At 42.4% G+C, this 26,685-nt stretch overlaps 2 protein-coding genes across 2 annotated transcripts in view; one reads left to right on the top strand and one right to left on the bottom strand.

Moving 5' to 3' along the window:
- Positions 1 to 18,516, bottom strand: part of BABAM2 (BRISC and BRCA1 A complex member 2) — a 449,694-nt gene extending 431,178 nt beyond the window's left edge. The window contains exon 1 of the mRNA XM_040993000.1: positions 18,308 to 18,516. The gene's annotated coding sequence lies outside the window, so the exon portion shown is untranslated. The remainder of the gene's footprint in view (positions 1 to 18,307) is intronic.
- The window catches only part of RBKS (ribokinase), a 91,114-nt gene that overhangs the window by 8,712 nt on the left and 55,717 nt on the right, over positions 1 to 26,685 (top strand). Inside the window, exons 2-4 of the mRNA XM_040993002.1 lie at positions 9,254 to 9,386; positions 21,937 to 22,000; positions 22,964 to 23,026. Coding sequence (XP_040848936.1) covers positions 9,254 to 9,386; positions 21,937 to 22,000; positions 22,964 to 23,026 — 260 coding nt within the window. The remainder of the gene's footprint in view (positions 1 to 9,253; positions 9,387 to 21,936; positions 22,001 to 22,963; positions 23,027 to 26,685) is intronic.

Here is a 26,685-nt window from a genome sequence, read left to right as displayed (position 1 = left end):
ACAGTCAGCTGGCAATTGTTTTTAAGGGTAACTCATGTTTCATTCTCTTAAGGAAATCATTTACACGTGTGCAAATTTAGGTTATGGGTTGGAACCATATAATGAATTTCTAATGGAGAAATAAAGTACTTTTTATGGAGGTAGGAATAGTTGTCATTGTCTTGATTTTTTTTTTCATTTTTAGCAACAAGAATTATACCTGTACCCATAAGGGAAACAATGTGATGTTTGTTTTCATGCATCTGTATATGTTCAAGTCAGAATAGCTAGCATATTTGTCACCTCAGACGTTTTTATTTCTTTGTTAAATGTTTTTTCAAAACCCTCTCTGCTATATATTTAAAAATATACATTATGATATTGTTAACTGTAGTCACACCACTATAATGTGCTGTATGTTGACCAGCATCACCCCTTTCCCCAGCCACCCCTCTCCTCTAGCCTCTGACAACCCCATGTGCTACTCTGGGCTTCTCTTGAGTTCAGCTGTGTCAGGCTCCACACACTGGTGAGATCATGCAGTTCTGTCTGTCTGTGCCTGGCTTGTTTCACCTAACATAATGTCCCCAGGTTCATCCACGTTGTTGCAGATGACAAGTTGATTTTGAAATTGCTCTTTGTCTTTTAAATGTTACATACACAAATGCTGATATGAACAGATATGACTGCAAAATCCAGGCATTGGGAATAATAAATTGGTGTACTGAATTTTAATTGGGTAATAATATCACTGTTAGAGAGGTTTGCAGTATGTCAGAAACTCGCAGCCAGAAGAAGACAGGATCAGAGTCAGGAAGGAACGTGGTGACTCTTAGCAGAAGCCAGTATTATTGTGACCCTTGGAAAGACTTCCCGTCCTGGATCACCAGGTCATTCCTCCCTTTGGTTGAAATCATCTCCTGAGAACATCCCGACAACCACATCATTGTCAAGAAGTTCGAAGTAACTGATCAGTTGTTCGGGTAACATCTGTCAGTGAATTAACTCAAAGCACAAAACCCAGGCGTTTAAGCAGTTGACAAGTATTATTAAACCTGTTGTATAAGAGAAGAAGCTGGTTCAAAGAGAGGAAAGCTGTCACGAGGCTTACAGTCAGTAAGTGGCTCAGGCCTCCTGCCTCTTGCACCCTGCCACAGCCCTGGGGCCCCTGGTGGCAAGGAGAACTGAAGGGCCACCTTTGAGCATTTCTCACTGTTGGCTTCTGCCCAGTTAAAATAACATTTTGAAAGCTCTGACTTTAACCCAAATTTTTAAAATTTATTTTATTTGAAAGAGTCACAAAGAGAAAAAGAGAGCTATCTTCCATCTGCTGGCTCACCGCTCAGATAGCCACAATGGCCAGGGCTAACCAGGCAGAAGTCAGGAGCCAGGAGCTTCATCTGAGTCTCCCATGTGGATGTAGGGGCCCAAGTACTTGGACCGTCTTCTGCCATCTCATTAGCAAAGGGTTGGACCAGAAATGGAGTAGCCAGGACTTAACCTGTGCCCATATGGGATGCGGGCTCTGCAGCTTAACTTGCCGTGCCACAGCTCCGGCCTCTCAGATGTGTTACTTAAGCATGATTTTCTCTGATTAGGCTTTTCCCCTCATTCAGAAATTTACAAACATACCTGAACAGAATGAAAGTCATATATGAAGTCATATATACCCATCAGCTGGTATACTGTGTACAGACAAACTCTGTAGGCTTTCTCTGTTAAAATATGAAACAAGTTAAGGGTTCCCACTTTGAACACCTTGATTCCATGTATTACTGAAGTCCTAGCAAGAGCAAATAGAAAAAGAAATGAAAGGCAACCAAACTAGAAAGGAGAAAAGCTAATTGTCATTTTTAATAAATAGCTTTGGGATTTATTTATGTATTTGGAAGGCCGAGAGAGAAAGTGTCTTCCATTCATTGATTCACTTCCCAAATGGCCACAATGGCTGGAGCTAGACCAGTCTGGAGCCAGGAACTTCTTCTGAATCACCCATTTGGCTGCAGGGGCCCAAGCATTTGGGCCATCTTCTGCTGTTTGCCCAGGAACATTGGAAGGGAACTGGACTGAAGTGGAACAGTCAAGACGCCAACTCGTACCCGTGCATGATGTTGGTGTTATAGGTAGCAGCTTTACCTGTCAGGCCACAGCGCTTGGCCCCAATCTAATTATCTTAAAAATGGGAAACTAAAGACTCCATTAGAGGCCTTTAGAGTTAATAAATGAATCCAACAAAGGTGTTGACTTTATTTCAAAGCCAACATACAAAAATCAGTAGCACTGTTTCACACCAATAACAATTTATTTAAAATCCAAATCAAGAGAAGATAGCACTATGGCACTGCAGGTTAAGCTACCCCTTGTGCTGCCAGCATACCCTATCAGTGCTGCTTCAAGTTGCACCTGGTCTGCTTCTAGTCCAGCTTCCCACTGATGCACAAGGGAAGGCAGTGAAAGATGGTCAATGCATCAACTCCTGCCACTTATGTGGGAGGCTAGGAAGAAGATTTTGACTCTTAGCTGCTATCTGGACCATCCCCTGCATTATGAAGATCTGGGGAATAAACCACGGGATGAAAGATTCTCTCTGTATATGTGTATGTCTCTCTCTGCCTTTTAGATAAATCTTTTTAAAAAAAAATCACGAAAGCAATCCCATTTCCAGTAGTTGAAAAAAATTAAATACCTAGAAATAGGGACCGTTGTTGTGGCATAGTGGATTAGAAAACATCATGATGCTGGCATCCCTGATGAGCAATGATTCAAGTCCTGGCTGCTTCACTTCCCATCCAGCTTCCTGCCAATGCAACCAGGAAAGCAGTAGAAGGCCCAGGTACTTGAGCCCTGCACTCACATGGATGACCCAGCTGCAGCTCCAGGCTCCTGGCTTCAGCCTGACCCAGCCCTGGCCAGTGCAGCCATCTGGGAAGTGAACCAATAGGTGGAATATTTCTGCTTCTTCCTCTCTCTCTATAATTCTGCGTTTCGAAAGAATAAATAAGTAAGTCTTAAAAAAAAAAAACCTAGGGATAAACTTAACCAAATAGATGGAAGATCTTTACAATAGAAAATATAAAACATTGATGAGAGAAAGTGGAGAACATGCAGACATGGAAAGATTCCCGGGTTTGTGCATTCAAGCATCAATTTCATTAAAATTTTCATATCACATAAAATGTATAGCTCCAGTACAATCCCTGTAAAAATACCAATGATGTGCTCTCAGAACTACAAAAACTACAGTGCAATGAAGCCACCAAGAATGAATAAAGCAGGAAGTATTATACTAACTTGGAAATACGCCACAACCCTATAGTAATTAAAATACCATGTTGTTGGCCTAAAAAGAGACACAAGCCAAGAGAACAGAATAAAGAGCCTCAATGTAAACTCCGACCACTATAGCAGACTGATTAACTGGCAAAGCTACTCAGAGCACACACTGGAGATGACAGTGATGACAGAGTTCCTTAGATGATGTCAGGGAAATTGGACAGCAGGTACCAAAGGGCTCTACCTCTCACCAAATACAGATCATTCCACGTGGGGAAATTACCTGAACCTTTCTTTGAAACTCCTACAGAAAAACTTACCAGAAATGCTTCAGGTCAATGGAACAGGTAGGAATTTTGGGGGGATCAGACACCAAAAGCACAGGGAAAAGGGCGTTAGGGAACAAGTGAAATTTCATCAAATAAAAAAAAAAAATGCTGTGTAACAAACAACAGCAGTGTAGTCACCTGAGTGAGGAGGTCAGCAGAATAGCAGGAAATTTTTGCAGGCGATGCGTATGCCAAGGGATCCAAAACTAGAATGCATAAAGACTGCAGCTCAGGAGCAAAAACACCATCCAGCTGGGAAGAATGAGAACTAAACATTTTTCAAAGGAAGACATACACATGATCCACATTTGGGGTTTCTTATATTTATAAAATTTTGTTACTTGCAGTAACAGTTTGACCTCTCCCTTTTCCAATTTGCGTGCCCTTTCTTTTGTCTAAATTTTTAAAAAGAAAATTCTCAGCACCATTAATCACCAGGGAAATGCAAGTCCAAACCACAAAGAGATGTTGCCTTCCTATAGTTACATAGGTTCTTACCCCCAAAAAAGGCAAAGGCTACCAGGTGCTAGAGAGGAAGTGTGGAAAGGGAGCCCATGCACATCTTAGCTGTGGATGTAAATTAGTATAGCCATTATGGAAAATAGTTACAGGCGGTTTCTCAAATAATTAAGCATAAAGCTATTGTGTATACGATCCAGGAGTACTGCTGTTAGGTATATATTTAAAGTATATATATAATCACTCTGTTCCCCTTGTCCACTGCAGCACTGTTGATGATAGCTCAGAAACACCTTAAGTACTCATCACCTGAAGAATGAATGATGAAATATGTACATATACATGATGGAATACTAGCCAGTCATTTAAAAGGATGAAATCTTGTCAAATTTACAATAACATGGATGGAACTGAAGGTCATTATGTTAAGTGAAATGTGCAAACACAGAAATAGAAATACTGTACGATCTCACTCATAGGTGGAATCTAAAGTTGATCTTAAAGAAGTTACTAAGATCTGGGGAGAGGAATAGATGCAGAAAGGTGATGAACAGACACTAAATTATACTTAGAAGTAGAAAGTTTTGAGCCAGCGCTGTGGCTGAAGTGGCTAATCCTCCACCTTCAATTACCAGCATCCCATACGGGCACTGATTCGTGTCCTTGTTCTACTTGCCATCCAGCACCCTACTTATACCCTGAGAAAGCAGTGGAGGATGTCCCAAGCCCTTGGGACCCTATACCCATGTGGGAGTCCCAGAAAAAGCTGGTGCCTGGCTTTGGATCGGCTGGGCTCCAGCTGTTGTAGCCACTTAGAGGGTGAACCAGGGGATAGGAGATCTTTGTCTCTGTCCCTCCTTTTCTCTGTAAATCTGCCTTCCCAATAAAAATAAATAAATATTTAAAAAACAGAACAAGTAGTTTTAAATGTTTTCAGCATAAATAAATGATAGATGGCTGAGGAGATAATTGTTTGTCCTGGTTTGAATATTAGATAGTGTATACACAGTATAATAAAAACATCTCATGGTACTCCATAAATATGTACAGTTTTGTGTGTCACTTAAAAATGGAAATCTATAATATTTTAATTTTTTAAATGTCAGCCTCAGAATATTTCCACTACTACTGATTCCATTTTTTCTTTTGAAGACTTTGTCTTTGGCACTCAGCTAATCTCATATTTGGATTAGAGCAGAAACTCATTATTCTCATCCAGAGGATGGAGTTTTCTGCAAGTCCTGTCTTGAACCTGGACAGAATTTCATGATTTCAATGAGGAAGAAGGAGAGTCTAATTCAAAGTATGAAGTAGGATTTATGGTTCAGAAATGCTTTTTTTCTGTTTGTAAACTAAACTATAGTTGCTCTCTCCACTCTTCAGTTTATTTCCTTTTTTGAAAATAAAAAGCCACTAACTGTCTCAAACTCTCTTTGTCTGGGTTCAACGAAAGCAGAGCATAAGACAAGGGCTCACATGTACAAACTCTGTCCAGCCCTGTGATCCAGGAAGTAAAGAACAGGGAAATTCAGGGAAGGAGGAAGAGGCTGTGAGGAAGGCTTGGCGTTCTCAGGCTGGCCACACTGGCAGGCCAGTGTTTGCTCACGCCCTCAGCACACCCCTCAGACGCCCAGCCCGGCCATGAGCCCTGCAGTGACACAGCTGTGGTGCTCTGCTAGGCTGCACTGCAAGAATCCAGGTGGCACTTAGAAAGCCCCGGTGGCTACAGAATAATCTCAGGATGCAAAGTAGGAAGCAAAGACAAGTGATAATCCATAATACACCAGGTATCCTTGCTATAGACATTTACATTTTAAGAATCCAAAGCAAAACATGCAGTTCAACTCCCTGCACTTCCAGCTGTATACCTGCTAGCATTACTTTCTTTGCATTTGCCTGTCATGTAAGAACGTAAACGTGTGTCCTCTTAAAAGCCATGAATCATATTGTGATTCTGTTGCGTTTCTTTTTCCATTCATCTCTTAATTTTGTTAGGGCTGGGTTTTATCCCATTGTCAGGAAGTTGATTTTGTCCTGTAGGAGGAGTATTGGGAAATCCTGAATCAACATTTGTTGAATTAATATGTGAATGAAGGAATGGTGCTATGATTTATACTCATTGTTACCATTCTTGCTTATGGAAAAGGAATGCTGCCAATACTGGGAATGCAGTGGGCAAGATCTGGTCAGACCAGACAGCAGCACAGTCATCCCAGCCATGGCCCTGTTGACATCCCCACATGCTCCCTGCAGAGGCAGGAATGGATACATTCTGTCGGCATGTGTGAGCTTCAGAATGGAGAACATAGTACACCTGCCCTCTAGTCTCATGCGGAGCAGTTCTAGAGCCAAGGGAAGAAAAGAGACTGGAGAAAAGATGCAGAAAGGAAAGAGAAAAATACAAAAGGCTAACCAATGCCAGGGATCACTGAATGAATACAGTGCTTGTGTTCATGCACATTATTTAGAAATGAGTTGAGATCCCAGCCATCTGCTTGTGCACACACACACATACACATTGTGTAACTCTGATTCCTCCCTTCCCCTACATACATACACACAGTAATAAACTGGTGACATATTTTTCATGATTCCCCATGTTGGTAATAAAAAGTAAACTTGATTCAAACCAGTGAATTGTGACCCAGATTTAAATTTAAAAATAATGGAAGTCATAAGTTTTTTGGTGACAGTCTTACTAATTAACTTATTTGGTCTGTTTTTAGCCATACTGGATTATTTTTTCCTTTTTAAGGTTATGAGTGTTGTTAGTAGTGGCATCAATAAGCCAAGAATTCACATAGTTACTCAATCACACAGATTACTCATCATTGCCTGTTCATAACAGAATCCTAAAATGTTTAAGATTTCTGATGCAAATCAAAATCTCATCATCACTTGTCATTACTAAATTAAATGACAGGATAATAACATTACATTAAAACCATTTTTCTCTTGATTGAGCACCTTTTTCAGAAGTGAACCTTCTAGATGTATATTTTTTTCATCAGTACTATAAATGCATTTAGAATCCGTGATAAAAATAGAATTGAAAAGGGGAGGAGTGGAATGTTTTCACATTATTGATGAGTCTCTTTTGAATGTCAAATAACCATATTTGACAGTGCACTGCTAGGGAATGGGGTAGTTCAGCCCAGTTTATTGTCTCTTTCAGAACTGCATACAGGGGGTTCACAAGTAGAATTTGGTCTCATTGAGAGGGTGATGTGTTCTTGGCATGGGTCATGTGTCAGGCAAATGGCCGATAGTGATCTGTAGGAACTGGCATCATTCTGTTACTCCAAGATATTGGTATCAAATAGATTGCAGCCTCAGTGGCGATATAGTATGAATTTTTAAAAAGATTTATTTTCATTGGAAAGTCAGATACACAGGGAGGAGGAGACACTGAGAGGAATCCCGATTCACTCTCCAAGTGGCTGCATTGGCTGGAGCTGTGCCAATCCAAAGCCAGGAGCCCCTTCGAGATCTCCCACATGTGTGCAGAGTCCCAAAGCTTTGAGCTGTCCTTGACTGCTTTTCCAGGCCACAAGCAGGGAGCTTGATGGGAAATGGGGCCTGCCGGGACACAAACCAGCACCCACATGAGATCCTGATGCGTGCAAGGAGAGGACTTTAGCCGCTAGGCTACCACGCCAAGCCCCATACTAGGTTCTTAGTTTACCATTGCCAGTTTCTCTCGGGGTGGCCTTCTTTCTTATCTAAGGCTGACTGGCCACACCTGTCCCCCCTCTCCCTTCTACTCCACCTGGCTTTTGATTGCTTCACTTACCTGTGGCCTGAAAGCCGGTTGTTACGTCACTTAAGCCTGTCTTCTCTACATGTCTCTCTACCCAGAACTCCTTTTGCACCTTAAGCCCAGTTGTTTCCTTCCATCCGTCTGAGATTTTGGTTCTGGGAGCAGGCACTTGGCTTAGTGCCTGGGCTGCCTATCCCCGTGCCAGCATGCCTGAGTTGAACTGCAGCTCTGCTTCCACTTCCAGCTTGTTGCAAACACAACCCTGATGGGCAGTGGGTGATGGCCTGAGGAACTGGGTCCCTGTCCCTCATGTGGGAGGTCCAGACTGAGTTCTAGACTTGTGGTTTGAACTTGGCCCCGCCCAGGCTGTTGCAGGCATTTGAGGTGTGAGCCAGCAGAAAGAGGACATTCTCCCTCTTATCTCTGTCTCTGCCTTTCAAATAAAACAAGAAGAATTGTAAAACAGATTCTGTTTCTTTACATCTTCCATCTCTCATGTCATGAAAGACCCAGGATCACACTTTGTCCTTTGCTTCATGCCTCATTCAGAGCTGTCAGCATTAAGACAAAAATCTCTTAACTCCTGGAGAAGCTGATGAAGGTACAGAGGGAACAAAGTTGACTCTGAGTTCATGGTTATTGAATCTGGTATGTATGCTTAGGGAAAGATGAAATCATGGTGCTACTTCCTAATTGCTTTTATGTCTAGAAATGTATATCATAAAAACTGAAAATTTAGGGTATTAGGATCTCTTTATACACATGTTCTTTCTGAATGAGCACATGAAATGGTGTGGTGTGCAGGATGGAGTAGGACTAAAACCTGATCCTGCCTGCCACACACCCCAAACCTCCTTAGTACCTGGAGTTACACCTGCTCTCTCCCTTCTAGGTCCTGTATGTGATCACCAGAATCTGCTACTGCCCATGTTCTTGTTAAAATGACAGACACACCACTTTCACCCACTTCCTAGATCCCATTGTTCTGGCCACTGGGGAAGGGAGCATGAAATATAAGTACCCAGGAATAACCCAGATGCGATTCAGAGACCAGGAACTCTCCTCTGAAGTAGACCTACAGCCTTGAGTCATGAGGGAAGGGGAAATAGCCCTGGTCTCCCTCGCATGTGGCAAGGGCCCAGGTGCTGGAACTATGACTGCTGCCTCCCAGCATGTGCAGTGTAGGAGCCATGGGCAGTTATCAAGTCCCGGCCCTCAATTCTGGAATGCCAACATCTTAACCACTGAGGCAAGTGTCTACCCCTGAGGAGATGCAGTGTTGATTCATGCGCAAGTTCATACAGGTGGCCTCCATGGGAAGGTCGGCTTCTGCACTACTGTTCATAGATCTGATTGCCAGGACGAGGCAGAGCTGTGTCAGACTTCTCTTCTAAAGAACTTAGATTGATTCGAGTTACCAGTGCTCTTTTTTTTTTTTTTTCAATTGTAACAGTGTTACTTCTCGTTTGCCAAAAATTGGAGAAACCATCCACGGACACAAGTTTTTCATCGGCTTTGGGGGGAAAGGTGCCAACCAGTGTGTCCAAGCCGCTAGACTTGGGGCAAAGACATCCATGGTGTGCAAGGTAAGTGGAACAGAATGGGGCAGGAAGGATGCTAGGAGCAGGAATCTGGTCTCAAGACTTGAAGTTATTGTTTTGATTCTTTTTTTTAAATTGTTTTAAGGTGAACAATTCAGTGGCATTTAGTACAATTGCAGTGCTGCAAAACCCTGTGTCTAGGCTGTCATGGTACACTGCCATCACTCTAGAGGAGAGCCCTTTACATTGTAAGCCGTCTTCCCTTACCCCGCTCCTCAGGCCCTAGCAACTGCAGAACTGCCTATGTCTACAGATTTCTGTGTTCTTGATAATTCCTGTAAATAAAAGATCTGTGATGTTTTAAGCCCAGCTTCTTGCACTTGGCACTCTGTTGGTGGGGTTCATGTACCTGGTGTCATGGCCTCTTATAACCGAATCCCCTTGTCTACATGTCATGAACGGATGAATGGACACCTGTACTCTGCCTTTTGAGTGTGGAGAACAGTTGGCTAGGAAGATGTGTTTGCATGTAATTGTTTGAGTTCCTGTTTTCAACTGTTTCAAAAGTTCCTTGTTTTGAAAGATCCAAATAACAAAGGGTAATCTTCCTTATCCTTTATATTTGCTTCTACCACACTGAATCTGGCAAGAAGTAGCAGTCCTCAGGTAACTTAATGTGTGTGACCAGGTATGAGAAGTGGGGGGAATTTGCAACCTTCCGTGGGTACCTGTTGTCCAGCCTCTAAACTCAGTGACTGCATGAGTCATCCTGTTTGGAGCAGGTTCTGCTGTGACAACACAACTTTTGTAAACTTAGTCTAGCAAGAGAGATGTACTCATCTCTAAGCCATTTTCTTCTAATACTGCACTTGATATCAGAAAGGAATCTGGGCCTCAACCACCAACACATAACTACACTCCTGGCAGAGTTCCTATGTGACACACAGAATTGCTAATTCTGTCCATTTTATTGAAATCATCTGGAAATGAAGCAAATGAAATTGGCTGCCAGAGCTGCAATTTTGCATCGTTCCTGAAAGTTGAGCATTGCTGCGTAACAGGACAAGCAGATTCCATTGCTGCTTGGTATGGGATTTTGTTTGTTTTTTAGGGAAACATACACTGGGACTACATAATAAAGGAAAACACCCCCCAAAAATAGAGAAAATTCAAAGAATGAGCTGTCTCCTGTGAACTATGTAGACCTTGCAGACACATCTCTGAAATGCCATTCCCCACTGCACACAGCACTCTTTTCTCAGCAGGAGTCGAGAAATGGTGTCTAATCTGTACAATTATCACTTCATCTGCTCATGAACCAGAGTTCATTTCTAATTTATGACAAACATGACAATTCTCATGTGGCTATTTGGTCAAAAACCTCACGTGAAATACAAGTTCATTGTCAGAGGTTGAACCCTGGAGAAATTTAAAACATCAAAAATTAGCAATTAATTATGTTCTGGGAATTATGGGGCTATGAGAGGGGACTGATTAAAACTGCACTGAGGGCCCAGCATGAGGGATCAATGGCTGAATCCCTACCACGCAAACAACAGGATCCCATATGAGCTCCAGCTCCTGTCACATCCAGCTCCCTGCTTATGGCCTGAAAAAGCAAAAGAGGATGGCCCAAAGCCTTGGGACCCCGCACCTGGAAGAAGCTCCTGGCTTCAGATCAGCTCAGCTGTGGCTGTTGTGGCCCCTTGGAGAGTGTACTAGCAGATGGAAGATCCTTCTTCTTTTTTTCCGTTAATTTCTTTTAATAATCTTAGTTGATTAGGGTACAAAGGGTCGAGGGCTGCAGGGTGAAAGTGGTCATTGTTTCCACACTAATATCATCATTTTGCCCTGTATCTGGGGTTAGGGGAGAAGCAAAGGGAAAAGCCCCACCCAACTTCCCACCCATCCCTGATCCCCAACATGAGGCGCGCTCCAAGGGTCCTGCTCAAACAGTTTTGATAGTTCATCAGTTCTGGATTGCTGCCAATCTCACCATCCCAACCGCAATGAAACCTATTCAGAGTCCACTGGTGGAAGATCTTTCTATCTCTCCTTCTCTCTACAAATCTGATCTGCCTTTCAAATAAAAATCAATTAACAAAAAAACAAAACTACACTGAGCTTGACCCATCCCATACTTGACTAGACAGGAAGGGCTTGAGGAGTAATGAAATGCTGACTATAAGTGCTGACTTATAGGAACTTAGGATCTGGAAAGTTCCTACTTCTTCCAGGCTAGGAAAACCTGGACATAGAATTGGTGTTGGGAGCGGGGCACTCCAGGTGGCTGTGCTAGGGCAAGGGGAGTTCCTTAGGGCTGGAACCCTGGAAGGCAAAAAGAACCTTCCTTCCAGAGAACCTTCCTTCTCTGATGCTGGGTGGAAGCTATTCAGACAGTCATTGCCAGCAAGATGGGCTGTCCCCTGGGATCTCATCCAAGTCCAAGATTCAGACATGGATTGGTTGTATTTTAGGTCTGTAGAATTTGAGGCAAAGAGAGGCACACAAAGTAGAAATATTTGGATTATGGAAATGAACTTGGGAAGTGAATCATGAGACTGTACAAGTGGATATGAGAGGAAAGGAAGGCAGGAGGCTGTATTTTGAGACATGTTCCACTTGTGGGGCTTATGAAAGTAAAAGCGCTGTGTTTTTATTCTGGGCTGCGCGTGACAGTTTAGGTGAGCAGCTGTGCAATTCTGAAAGTTCTACACATCTACTGTGCCCTTGATTCATGCACCTAGTGATCAGCCCCACAGTAGGATGTCGCATGAGGGTCTACACTGTGATAATGAGGAGACATGACTTCAGGTAAAACTGATCCAGGGTAACTTTACTTACATAACCTAAGACTTTTAGACATAGATGTATTTATAGACTTAGGCACAGTGTGCAATATTCTTTTACTTAACAAAAAGGAAAATAATATAGCTTTATAAAATCTTTATCCATTCATTATGTTTTTCTGTTGTTAAGTATATATTTATTAGGCAAACTTGCTGCATAGTGTTTTTTTTTTAAGATGACAGTTTCTTTTTTTAAGATTTATTCATTTTTATTAGAAAAGCAAGTTTAGGGCCCAGTGCAGTGGCGCAGTGGTTAAGGTCCTCTCCTTGCACGCCTGGGATCCCATATGGGCGCCGGTTCTAGTCCCGGCAGCCCTACTTCCCATCCAGCTCCTGCCTGTGGCCTGGGAAATCAGTCTAGGATGGCCCAAGGCTTTGGGACCCTGCAGCCGCATGGGAGACCCACATGGGAGACCTGGCTTTGGATTGGCTCAGCTCCAGCCGTTGCGGCGGCCTGGGGAGTGAATCTTCCTCTCTGTCTCTCCTGCTCTCTGTATATCTGCCTTTACAATAAAAAAAAAAAAAAAGAAAGAAAGAAAAGCAAGTTTACAGAGAGGAGAGACAGAGAGAAAGATCTTCCATCCACTGGTTCACTTCCCAAGTGACCACAAGGGCTGGAGCTGAACTGATCCAAAAACAGGAGCCAGGAGCCAGAAGCTTCTTCCAGTTCTCCCATGTGAGTGCAGGGTCCCAAGGCTTTGGGCTGTCCTCAACTGCTTTTCCAGGCCGCAAATAGGGAGCTAGATGGGAACTGGAGCTGAGGGATACAAACTAGCGCCCATATGGTGCATGCAAGGCAAGAAGTTTGGCCACTAGGCTATAGTGCCAGGCCAAAAAAGACAACAATTTCTAAATAAAAAACAAAATCATGACATTATTCAAGAGGAAATTGAACAGATAGGAGGCTGGCAATGTGGCATAGCAGGATAAGTGGATAAGTTTTCACCTACAATCCTAGCATCCCATATGGGCACTATTTCGAGTCCCAGCTGCTCCTTTTCTGATCTGGCACCCTACTAATATGCTTGAGGAAGTGGCAGAGAAGTGCCCAAGTGCTTGGGCCCCTGAGCATCTGTGGGATACTCAAAGGAAGCTTCTGGCTCCTAGCTTCAATCTGGCCCAGCTCCAGCTGATAAGGCCATTTGGGAAGTGAAGCAACAAATTAAAGATTGTGTCTATCTCTCCTCCCCTCTCTAACTCTGTCTTTTCAAAAGAATTGAACAGATGGGAGGAAAGAAAAACAGGTAGAACATGTCCTGTGGTTTTTTTTAGCAACATTATTTTATCTACTACTGACCCATAGCAAACTAAAATCAAAGCTCTGATGAAACAGGATTGTTTGATGGCACAGGGCGAACAGCTCATTTTGAGCTAGGAAAAAACAGTTGATGAGACAGTTTGACAAAGAATATTAAGCAGGAGTTATATCAGTATTTATACAGCAACACATGTTTAATGAAATGCTTCAAGTAGTTAAGAATTATGTAGTCAGCATTCAGCTGAGTCATGGGCCAAGACTATAGTCCAGTAATCCTGGAGACAGGATTTTGAGATGCAAATCTAGGCATATATTGTAGAAAATCAAAGTCGTATTCTCAGAGCAAATGGCCTATTAGGACATCTTTCACAAGATTTCATCTGACTTAAGTGTTTCCTTTTCCTCCATTCCATTGGGCCAAATCTTAAACCAGGGGGAAGTTATTTCTATCCCTCAGAAATTGGCAGCTGGCGGGCAGCAGACATTTAGCACAGTGGTACGGTTGCTCTTGGGACAGCTGCATGCCCCATTGGAATATCTAGATTGAAGTCATGGCTCTGCTTCCCATCCTAGTTTCCTAGTGATGCACACCTGAGGAAGCAGCAGGTAGTGGCTCATGTTCTTAGATCTCTGCCACCCATGTGAGACACGTGCAGTGAGTTCCAGACCCCTGGTTTAACCCACTTCCAGCCCTGGTCCTTTGAGTCATTTGGGAAGTGAACCACCTATTGGAAGATTTCTCTCTCTTTCTCTCTGTCTCTCTCTCTCTTTGGATTTCTGCTTTTCAAATAATAATAATTTTCTAAAATGACATTTTAGTAGGATCAGTGCCTCATTTCAGCCCAGAGCCCCAGATTCCTGCTGTGCAGGTGAACAGATGCCACAGACAAACAAGATGACTAGGATGGAAATCAGGAAAGTGCAGGGACTTTCAAAACGTAGCTGTTCTTGCTTCCTGCACAGCTGAGACAATACCTCCTCTCTGATCCCAGAGCTGCCTGTTTGCCCTTCAGAGAGCCCAGGCATGCCGTAACAGAGGCAGCATTTTAGCCAGAACTGTGCAAATACTCCTGAGGATGGTGTGAGTTGTCATTGCTGAGGAAGGTACCAAAATGGAGAAGAAAGAATTAGAATTGTTTAACAATAATTTTATAACACTTTTTTTTTATTGTTGCTTACATTATATTATGTAGTACAGTTTTATAGGCGCTGGGGATCCCCCCCACCCCTCCCATACCCCTCCCCCCATGGTGGATTCCTCCACCTTGTTGCATAACCATAGTTCAAGTTCAGTTGAGATTCATTGCTTTTATAACACTTAAACATAACAGCAACCATACATTACACTTTCTATTTTATACATTTGTTGTCTTCATTCGTCTTTGATTGTAATTTATAATTATTATAATTATATATAATTTTTAATTATTAGCCCACCATGGATTGAAAACAAGAAAAACGGGAGAGGTGGTCCTGCACCTCAGGTAACATAAAAAGCAGGATTTTAGAGTACACATTGTCTTCACCAAAAAGGTGACTTCTATGCTAGGTCACTGTGAGAAAAATCAATGGATTATGTGTTCAGATTTTTGGTTTTCAGAGATCAAAAACAGGTCACCAGGTCTTTCCAGCTTCTTCACCCTGAAGTCAAATTTGCCCTTTCCCAAACCTGTTACTTGACAGTTGGACTGGAGCTCCTTGTCCCTGTTGTAAGGTTCCCCGGGAGATGCCACAATGAGGCCAGGATTGAGAAACCAATGGTTGCCTGCCAGAGAACTCACACCAATCCCACCCTGCAGCCTGTCTCAGATGGAACAATCTGAGGCAAAATGTAAGGAATTTTAATTAGCGTGATAATGGCAGAACTGAAATTAGATTCCAAGTTTCCTGACTCCCATATGCACCATTTGCCTCATGGCCAAGATGCTTACAATTTAAAGTTTTCCTATCAGCTTGATAACCAAAATGTGACCGGGGGAGACGGGGAAGCCTCCACAGCTACCTGCAAGCCCACCTTTGTCCAGGCGCTTCTTAGTGCAGGCACCTCACATCTGTTTTGCCCACCATATTTCTAAGGTGCTTTCTCAGTGGCAGGAAGTAAGTAAACCATTGAGTGTATCCTGCTCCTCCATCTTCTGGCTATCAATTCCCAAGAACAGGGAAAGAAGCTTAAATTTGAGTCAGAATTAAGTACTTCAGGGGTAAGTACTGTGGTACAATAGGCTAAGCTGCCACCTGCAATGCCAGCATCCTATACGAGCACTGATTTGAGTTCCAGCTGCTCCACTTCCTACCCAGTTCCCTATTAATGCACCTAGGAATGGAGCAGAACATAGCCCAAGTGCCAGGAAACCTGAATAGAGTTCCAGGCTCCACCTTCAGCCTGGCACAGCCCCAGTCATTGCAATCATTTGGAGAGTGAACCAGCAGGTGGAAGATAGTCTCCCTTTCTTCTCATTCTCTGTGACTCTGTCTTTTGAAGAGTAAATCCTTTAAAACATGATAAAGTAGAAGTAAACATTTCTTTCAACCTTTTAAAGGTAAACTGAAAGTATAAATGAATGTGGAAAAGGTTTTAGGGATGCAGAACTGGGACAGATGGATTTGTTTAATTAACATTGCTTGTTCATTTGTACCACCCTGCACACAGCATGAAAAAAAAATCATTTAAACAGAGCTAAGATCCCCATGGCTTTTGTCCACATATTGATAGTGAGATCCCACTTAAAATTTCAACGTTATTCTCAATGTACAGATATCCTCCCAAAGATTGGCTAGTTTCATAAAAGTAAGAAGATAAATAATTACACTGAGCATTAGTAAATAAACAAGATCACTAATGGAGATGCACTTTTATTAGGATAATAATACTAATATAATCTTACTTAAAATAATGTGAAGTACCTACATACTGGATGAGTTGCCCTTCCGCTTGAAAATAGGAAGCACCAGGAGGAACTGGTCCCAGATGGGCAGAAAGGTGGTTTATAAGACTGAGGCCAAGCAGCAGTAACTCGACCCCATTTCTCAAGAGAGAAGATCGAGTCTCAGACCCAGCACCATGATAATGATGATGATAATGACATTGAAACTGATTAATCTTTCTTAGGCTTTTTAAAAGAGATTTATTCTGGGCCCGGCGCGGTGGCGCAAGTGGTTAAGTCCTCGCCTTGCACGCCCGGGATCCCATATGGGCGCCGGTTCTAATCCCGGCAGCCCCGCTTCCCTTCCAGCTCCCTGCCTGTGGCCCGGGAAAGCAGTCGAGGACGGCCCAAGGCTTTGGGACCCTGCACCCGTGTGGGAGACCCGGAAGAGGCTCCTGGCTTTGGATCGGCATAGTATCGGCCCGTTGCGCTCACTTGGGGAGTGAATCATCGGACGGAAGCTCTTCCTCTCTGTCTCTCCTCTCTGTATATCCGCCTTTCCAATAAAAAAAAATAACAAAAATAAATCTTTAAAAAAAAAAAAAAAGAGATTTATTCTTTTTTATTGGGAAGGCAGATTTATAGAGAAAGAGAGACACAGAAAAAACTGCCATCCACTGTTTCGCTTCCCAAATGGCTGCAATGGCCAGAGCTGATCTGATCCAAAGACAGGAACCAGGAGCTTCTTCTGAGTCTCCCACACGGGTACAGGGTCCCGAGGCTCTCAGTAGAGGTCATCCTCTACTGCTTTCCCAGGCCATAAGCAGGAGGCTGGATGAGAAGTGGAGTAGTCGGGATACAAACCAATACCCATAAGGGTGCCATTGCTGACAGGAGGAGGATTAGCCAGTTGAGTCATCGCACCAGTCCCCTGCCCCCGCCATTATTTTTTTTAATTACCAGATTTTTCTCTTTAACAAGGAATACCAACCAAAGCAGAAGAAAGGGTTTTTATCCCACCACTCACAAACAGTTTACAAGGTCAGACAGATTTATCAGGAAATTCCTATTGGAATAAATTAAACCATAACTGTCCCTGAGAGATGTAGCAAATCAGGTATTTCCCTGTGCAGAAGGAAAGCAGCTCTTCAAACCGATAAAACAGCACAGCAGCCAGCCTGCCAAGCATCCTCTGACGCACACGGCCTCCCACCCGGCACTGTTCTCGTCTCTGTCGGCTCAGCCCTGGATATTTAGGCAAAGCTGCATGGTGTTTTTGCTTCTCCTCCCAACAATTCCTCCAGATCCGTTTTTCCTAATGTTTATATGCTCACCTCCATTTATCAAGGCTGCTTCTGATGTTCACCCTAACAGGCTTTTGCCTATATAACATAGTGACAGAGCAGACAGCTGCCCTGCTGTGATTTGTGCCGGTCCCCCATGCCTTGGGACAGCCTTTTTCTAGTCTTTATAGCATGCTTGTAGAAGTTCCTTCCCATCTTTATAAAGAGTTTGTTTCTGGTATGAATTTCTGACCAACGTAAGTGCATGCTTTGGCACTTAAGCTGGTACGGGGCTAGCCTTCTGTGTGGGAAGTTCTCGAGAGAGGAGCACCACCCAAACAGAGCCACTCTCTGCTAGAGCACTTTGTGTTGCACAGTCCTGTACGGACAGAAATTTTGCTAGTGAGAAGCTATTATACAATATTGGAGATAATTGTCTGGTCAGTGTTATGGCCAAAAAGGTGATGGGGCGGGAGGGAGGGAGTGTTCTTTCAGGATAGAATGTATCGCATATGGCATTGAAATCAGGGGTCAGCCAACTAAAACCCACAGGGCAAATATAGCCTACTATTTATTATTGTAAATAAAGATTTATTGTTAACTCAGGCACAACCATTGTTTATAGATTGGCTTTGGCTTTTTTAATCCTACAATGACAGAGCTAAATAGTTGCAAAAGAGACCATATGGCTCACAAAGCCTAAAATACTCACCCTGTGGCCCTTTACAGAAAACAGAGTTTTCCAATGCCTGCTCTAGACAATCCAAAAGCCAGGAATTTTCATCTTCACTCATTGGGCATCTTGCCCAAGTAAATCGCCAGGGTCCTTTCTCTTAATAAGTCTGGACGGAAACAGTTTTCTGTGGAAGAACAGAACATACCAGGAGTGGTGGAGACCTGGCAGGAACACAGTCCATTGGCGTAGTACTTTCCTGTAGGATAGAAAAACAGAAGTGTGGTTGAGGAGCTGAGCCTCAGGGCCTGCAGAAACCACCTTGGTAACTAAAATAGCAGTAGGGCCAGTGGTGGCTGTGATGAACCCCGGAGCCTGAGTCTACCTTTGGGGAGGTCTCTTCTCAGTTCCAGCTAGGTAACCCTGTAGAAATGCAGACCAAGTGTTACCAGAACCTCAGCTTCTCAAGTCCTTCCCAGTCTGTGCTGCGGCCTAATATTCAAGTATTGACAGCTGGTTAAAATTGTAAATAAAAATTGATGAGCATTCGCACAAACGCGTGCACATGACTGTTTATGATTCCTTTAGTCAGAACTGCCACAACTTGAAAGCAGACACAACAGCCTTCATCAGGTGAGTAGACAGATAAACTGAGCTACACCCACACAATGGAATATCATTCTTCACATAAAAAAAAAAAGTGATCTATTGCAGCACAAAAAGACATGAAAGAATCTTAGGGTGTCCTACTAAGTCAAAAGAAGCCAGTCATAAAAAGACTAGGATCCCATATGGGCGCCGGTTCTATCCCAGCAGCCCCGCTTCCTTTCCAGCCTGTGGCCCAGGAAAGCAGTCGAGGATGGCCCAAGGCCTTGGGACCCTGGACCCGCGTGGGAGACCCGCAAGAGGCTCCTGGCTTCGGACCGGCATAGCATCGGCCCGTTGCGCTCACTTGGGGAGTGAATCATCGGACGGAAGATCTTCCTTTCTGTCTCTCCTCTCTGTATATCCGCCTTTCCAATAAAAAAATAATACAAATAAATCTTAAAAAAAAAAAGACTACAGTCTTGGGCCCAGCGGCGTGTGGCCTAAGCAGCTAAAGTCATCCCCTTGAACATGCTGGGATCCCAAATGGGCGCCGGTTCTAATCCCGGCAGCTCCACTTCCCATCCAGCTCCCTGCTTGTGGCCTGGGAAAGCAGTCGAAGACGGTCCAAAGCTTTGGGACCCTGCACCCATGTGGGATACCCGGAAGAAGTTCCTGGATCCTGGCTTCGGATCGGCATAGCACTGGCCGTTGTGCTCACTTAGGGAGTGAATCATCGGACGGAAGATCTTCCTCTCTGTCTCTCCTCCTCTCTGTATATTTGACTTTCCAATGAATAAATAAATCTTTCAAAAAAAAAAAAAAGACTACAGTCTTTCCAGTTCTGTGACATTCTGAGAAAGCAAAACTAGGGACACAGTGAAAATACCAGTGGTGAGGGAATGGGAGAGAAGGGCTGTTTGAAACAGTGAAACTCTTCTGTACAATCCTGTAACAAATGCACAGCCACACGTTTGTGTTTGTCAGGCATAGCACGTAGCACCGAGAGTAGACTGCATGGGAAACTGTGGGACTTGAGTAATACTGTGTTTATGTGGGTTCATTGACTGAAAAAATGCACCAACCACCGTGTTTGGGATGTTAACAGGATTAGCATACAGGAGGTATATGAGAGTCTTCTCCCTCCCCAGTTCTTCCCTTCCTCTTGCTTTCCCCTTCCCCCTCCAGCTCCAGCTCAGCAGAATAACAGGGGCTATGGAGTAAGCTGGAGACCACCACCTAGCCAAGGCTGAGCTTGCCAGGGAGCAAGAATTAGCCCCATCACTGCCCCTTCTGGGAGGAGAGAAAATAAATTTTTAAAAATAGAAAGATATATGAGAACTTACTCTGCTTACTTCTAATGAAAACCTAAAACTGCTTTTAAAAATTGTTTGTTTTTTAAGCAGTTGAGCTAACAATACATCCAAGGGTGAAAATTCAACCTTCAAGCCTTTGGTGTACAGCCTCTGCTATAGACTCAACCACAGAGCCAGGCCAAGTCCAGCCAGAGTGGCATTGTGATGAGTGGTTAACCTCAGAGAGGTACAGGGCTGTGAGTGCACCAGAAGGCCTGGAATGAGCAGTAGATGTAGAAGCCCATGGTTGGCATCAAAAGCTTTGCAATAATGGCCTTCTGGACTTCAGTCACAGGCCTAAAGTCCTGGCTGGCCTGGCAGAAAAGCCCTATTGTGGGGGGCAAAAAGAAAAAGAAAAATTCAGTGACCAAAATGGACCACAAAGTAAGACCTTAGATCCAGCCAGAAGCATAACTATGTGACTTATGGCTCAGGATCAGAGCAGGTTGGTTCAGCTTTTGAAGCTAATCATAACATTTTAGAGTAACATGTAATAGACACTCAACTCAAAATCGCTCAAGGGAGGGGGTGAAAATCAACTTGGCTCATGTAACTGAAAAGCCCAGTGACATAGGCATCCACCAAGCTTATCAAGAGGCCATGTCTCAGGTGCAGCGGCATCCCATATGGGCGCCAGTTTGTGACCCAGCTGCTCCCCTTCTGATCCTGCTCCCTGTTTTTGGCCTGGGAAGGCAGCAAAGTCTAGCCCAAGTCCCTGGGCACATGTGGGAGATCTGGTAGAAGTTCCTCACTTCTCGCTTCAGACTGGCCCAGCTCTAGCCATTGTGGTCATTCGGAGGTGAACCAGCAGTGAAATATCTCTCTCTCCTCTCTCTCTCTCTCCCTCTGTCCCTCCGCCCCTCTCTCTCTCCGTGTTTTCTGTTTATAAATCTGCCTTCCAAATAAAAATAAACTTAAAAATCTTAAAAAAAAAAAAGTCCTCTATCACCCTGCTTATTCAGGCTGCTGCTTACAGAGCGTGATCTGTGGTACATTCCCTTCCAGGTAGCAATCTGGGGACAAGGCTTTTTCCCCAATTGTCTGAATAAAATTCCCAAGATTGAATCTCATTGGGTGGATTTGGGTCACACACCCACTCATGATCTCATCACTGTGACCAAGGTGGTGGAACATGTTCTTGCGCCGGGGCTAGGTTCCCTAACCAACCCAATCATGTCATCTGTGGACAGGAGAGAAATGGATATCCAAAGGAAAATGGAAGTGCCCCTACAAGAATGGATGTCAGAATGCAAAAGCAACAGAATCCCACCATACTAAGTTACTCAAGTTAGCTAGGTTTTTGAAAATCCCTCCTCTTTGCCCCAATGTGAAAAGGGAAAAGTTAGGATGACTGTAGAACATGGGACGAAGTATTGGAGGGGCCCCTATTTATACTGAAGTACCAACAGCTGAGATGTGTTATAAATATTGATGTTGGACAGCTAGTTCTGTCTCAATGGGAACTATCACATGAAACAATCAGAATTGAGGTTATAGAACTTACAATAGTCATATGCTTAACATTTTAGTAGGATATAAGTAAAACATTAGTATACAACAATTTGGGCTGAAGTCAAGTCTAACATCTTACATTAAGAAAATTAATTAGTGAATGTTTATAAAGCACTGTGCAGATATGCCCTTTTAAAATGCTAAGTATTCTAAAAGCTACATTGTAGCATTTTAGTAAGTGGGAAAGATCTAATGTTCATCATTTCTTTGGTACAGGTTGGCAAGGATTCTTTTGGCAATGACTATATAGAAAATTTAAAACAGAATGATATTCCTACAGGTAAAATTTCATCTTTTTAAAAGTTGATGTTGATAATTTTCTTCTGTGGTCTTATTACAGGAAAATTGAATTTAGAATAGAATTATTAGATCATTCCCTGGTGGCCAGAGAATTCTTATGCACCAGCTTTGTCTGGGCTTATTTAAATGTCCTTTCATTAATTATTTCATGTACATTCCTCAAGATGGGAATAAAATGATAGGAGTTTATAAACTTTCATCTCATGGATATGGCACAAGTGATATAAGGAAACAAAAGCTTTACTGAGAAAAGTTATTGTTTTATCAAGTGTATCATCAAGGCTGGTATCATTGTCACAGCAGAGAAAACCCAAGGCCAAAGAAGTGCTTGAATTTTTGTTGAACAGCACACAGCGAGTTGGAGCTAGGGCCAGGGCTCTGCAGACTGCTCCAGGGCTCAGTGCTACCCGAGTGGCCTGAGCTGCGTCTTTTTTTTTTGGGGGGGGGGGGGGGGCCAGACCATGATTCTTGAAGAGAGACAAAGCTTCTGGAAGTGAAGAAAATCAAACAAATTCATTTGATATGTTTGACCTTTTGGGTTTTTTTTTTTTTTTTTTAGTTATTTTTTTAAAAACTCAAGTCTGTCATTTCTTCCAGTGAAGAAAATAAATGTGTTGGCCTAGAAAAATGCATATGTATATAACTGTGAATAACTTAGGGAAATTGGAAAGAGAAGTGGCCTGGTGCTTTGTTACTACTCAGGAGAAAAGGTGCAATGAAACGTAACTTCTATTTTCCTCATTGTTTAGATCATAGGTATAAATTGGCACTACTTGGTTTTCTTGTTGGTTTTTTTTTTTTTTTGGAGGGGGTTTTCTTTTTCTCATCATTCCAGATGGTTAAAGGTTAAAAAGTTTTTCCAAGGATTAGTGTTGCAATGGAATTGTTAAATTATCCAAGACAAACGGTATGTACATGATTACAATTTTCTTTTCTCTTTTAGAATTTGCATACCAGACTACAGATGCTGCCACAGGGACTGCTTCTATAATTGTCAATGATGAAGGTATCAATTTCACATATTGAAGTATCATTTCATGAGACAGTTCGCTTCCAGACCAGTAGCAACCAGTAGCCCAGGCCTATGGACTTCTTAACACCAAGATTTGGCATGGTTTTTCCAACTCAAATATAAATAAGTTTTCATTTATATTTCTCATTTTGATAATTCAAATATAAAATTGTCTCAACTATGTAAACAATATTAAAAATAAGAATTTAAAATAAATAGAAAATTGCCCATCATGTATATATATATATATACACAGAGACACACAATAAGACTTAGTTACCTCTAAGTCTTACCTCCTATAATATCCCCCTTACCCTTCATGTGAACTCAGAATTGACATTTGTATCTCAAAACAGTCAAATAGTCATCTGCCATTTCATTACACTAGGTAACTAACTGCAAATAGGTGAGAAAGAATGTTGGATGAGTAATATTTATAGAATGTTTATTGTGCTATGGCAGCAGCTAATTGCTTTGAATCTATCTTCACTGTTCAATTTTGTCAGGTTTTTAAACAGCAATCAGATCTTTTATAACTTTATTTTTATTATTATTATTATTATTTTATGATACAGTTCCATAGGCTCCAGGTATTTCCCTTATCCCAGCCCCAATTCCTCCCCACACCTAGTTCCTCTTTATCATTACTAAAGTATAGTTCTTCATACACAGCCATATGTCCATCATTGCGGGCATGGACAATGGCAGAGAGTCCAGCATCCTATTGTCAAGATATAGTAAACAGTTTCATTGTAAGTCCATCTTTGTCTGGAAGTAGAAATGCATACTGCATTGTATCCTCACATCTGGATATGTCAGTCTCCATTTCACAGCTACTGTACATCCCCTCAAATGAAAAGTCACTACAAAATCAACAATAGAAAGAAAAATAGAAATTTACAATACCATGAAGTTAAATAACATGTTACTAGATATGACAGTCTCCATTGCACAGCTACTATACATCCCCTTAAATGAAAAGCCACAAAGAAATTAACAACACCATGAAGTTAAATAACATACTACTAAATGACTAACGTGTAGCTGAAGAAATGAAAATCAAGAACCTTCTTGCAGAAAATGATGCTACTATGAGTCATTGAAGAATTTAATCAGAAGAAAGTGTTTTGAAGAGATGAAACTAACAGAAAACATCAAAACCCATGCGATATAGTTTCCGCTGATTTTTGTTGGTGAAATGTGTCTCTTCTGGACAACAAATAAATGGGTTTTGTTTTTTAATCCAGCCTACTAATCTATGATGTTTGATTGAGCTTAAGCCATTTACATTCAGGGTTCATATGTATAGTGGTACTTTGGTCCTGTCATTTTAAGAATGGGTTGTTCATTGGTTTAGTCTTCTGTTGTGATTTTACTGGGAGCAATCAGATCTTAAAAGTCTATACATACAACTAATTCTGCCACCAAGCTTTGCCATAGTTGAAGCATTTATCTTTAAAAACAATAACCACTTTCAATTTTTTTGTAACTTCCGTCAACTTTTTAAGCATTAAGTATAAAGACACCTACACAAGATTCTACCTTTACCCCTTCTGCAGGCACCTATAATAGAACCTAGGGCACCATGTGCACTGTGTTAAATTGGGATTTATGACAACATGTCTTATTTATACAGTAACTTTCCCCTTATCCTCAGGGCATATGTTCCAAAACCCCCAAAGAATGCCTGGCACCCCATATAGACTATGTTTTTCCTTATACATGCACAGTAACATGAAGTTTAATTTCTGAGATGCGCAGAGTAAGAGATTAACAACAACAGTAATACAATAAAACAATTATAATGTATCCTATATAATCATGTCTTGCAGTATCTTACTGTACTGTGCTCACCCTTCTATTCATGGTGACGTGAGCTAGTAAAGTGCCTACAGAGTGAGGTGAAGCACACTGGTGCTGTGACATAGCATTGGATTACTGCATGGCAGCGACATGAGCACAAACACTGCATTATCCCAACAGTCAGTCTGGTCACCACCATGACCAAGTGACTAATGGGTGGGTAGCATCGAGTACATAGCATGGATATGCTGGACAAAGGGATGATTCATGTTCTGGGTGAGATGGGCCAGGGTGGTGCAGATTTCATCATGCTCCTCAGAATGTGCATAATTTAAAAATTGTGCATTATTTCTGGAATTTTCCATTTAGCATTTTTGGAGCACAGCTGACCACAGGAAGTTGAAACCACAGGAAGCAAAACCATGGATGATGAATTTTGTGCAATCATTTCACATAAAAGATACAGTATTTTTATCTAGACTTTAACAATCCTGAAGTTACCATGATAAAGGAAGTTCCACTTAAAAACAGTAGACACATGTTTTCATTCTAACAATGGAGAGCCTGTGCTCATGACTTCAGGCTACATCCTAGGTAATTATTGCTGTCAACAGTCGCTCATCCCTGTCTTAAACCTCTTATTTTATTCTACAGATATCTTCAAGTTCTCTTTCTTCCTTATCTGTAAAACAAAATCTGCATTTTCCATTCAAGGATGTAAGTTAACGCTGTGTACGTAGTGCCTTTTATGGTAGGCTCTGTCTGATTTGGAGTGAATGGTAATGCTCTTCAAGTATAGATAGCGGTAGAAGCACTGAGAGAGGCCCGAGAGGGGCACTGGCAGGAAGGGGTAAGTGCAGGAGGGAGTGTGCAAGGCAGTATAATGAGTGTCATTTTGACTAATCACATCTGCAGCTTGAGGGAAGTAGCCATTGGCCTGGTCCACCAGACCTCTGCCATCTTGGGGTTTGTTGCTCAGCATCCGAGAATAGGCCAGAAATGTAGGCTCAGATACCTGTAACACAGAAGCTGCAGCTGCCTGCACAGACACTGGGGTCATGGAGGGAGAAAAGCAAGGAGATGCTGTCTGTCAGCACATGGGTCTGTGAACTTTTCAGTCCTGCAGTTGGCTTTACACTTGAACTATCCCTACTTATTAAATCCTCCTCATAGCCAATGAACACATTTGTGGTAAAATGATAGCTAGAATTTGTTCAGTGTTTAAAGATAGTTTTAGGTCATATCTACACAAGAGCAACACAAGCAGCCTCTACAGCACACACACAAAAAAAGTGCTTACTGCAACTAATTGCTCTAGATAATATTGTCCAGCAGAAATAAAATGCAACCCGCATACAGCATTTCAAACTGTTCAATAATCACACTTTAAAGTTATAAAGAGGGACCAGTGCTGTGGCATAGTGGGTAAAGCCACTGCCTGAGATACTGGCACCCCATATGAGTACCAGTTCAAATCACAGCTGTTCCAGTTTAGAACTATTCCCAATTCAGCTCCTTGTTAATGGGCTTTGGAAAGCAGAGAGGATGATCCAAATGCTTGGGCCCCTGTACCCAGGTGGGAGACCTGGGAAAGCTCCTGGCTCCTGTTGCAGCCATCTGGGAAGTGAAGAATCTCGCTCTCTTTGTCTCTCCATTTTCTGTAACTCTTTCAAATCAATCAATCAATAAATCTTTAAAAAGGGGGATGGTGCGGGGGAGGCTGGTGTTGTGGCATACCAAGTTTCACCTCTACTTCCAGCACTAGCTTCCCAATTGTGTGCCAATGTGTATGTATCCCAACTGCTTCACTTACAATCAGTTCCCTGTTGATGGCCTGGGAAAGCATCAGA

The sequence above is a fragment of the Ochotona curzoniae genome, unplaced genomic scaffold (genome assembly GCF_017591425.1).
Source record: "Ochotona curzoniae isolate NIBS_2020 unplaced genomic scaffold, NIBS_Ocur_1.0 contig_883, whole genome shotgun sequence".
Taxonomy (NCBI): Eukaryota; Metazoa; Chordata; class Mammalia; order Lagomorpha; family Ochotonidae; genus Ochotona; species Ochotona curzoniae.
Note: the sequence above shows the minus strand (reverse complement) of the source record. Positions and strands in the feature narration are given on the sequence as shown.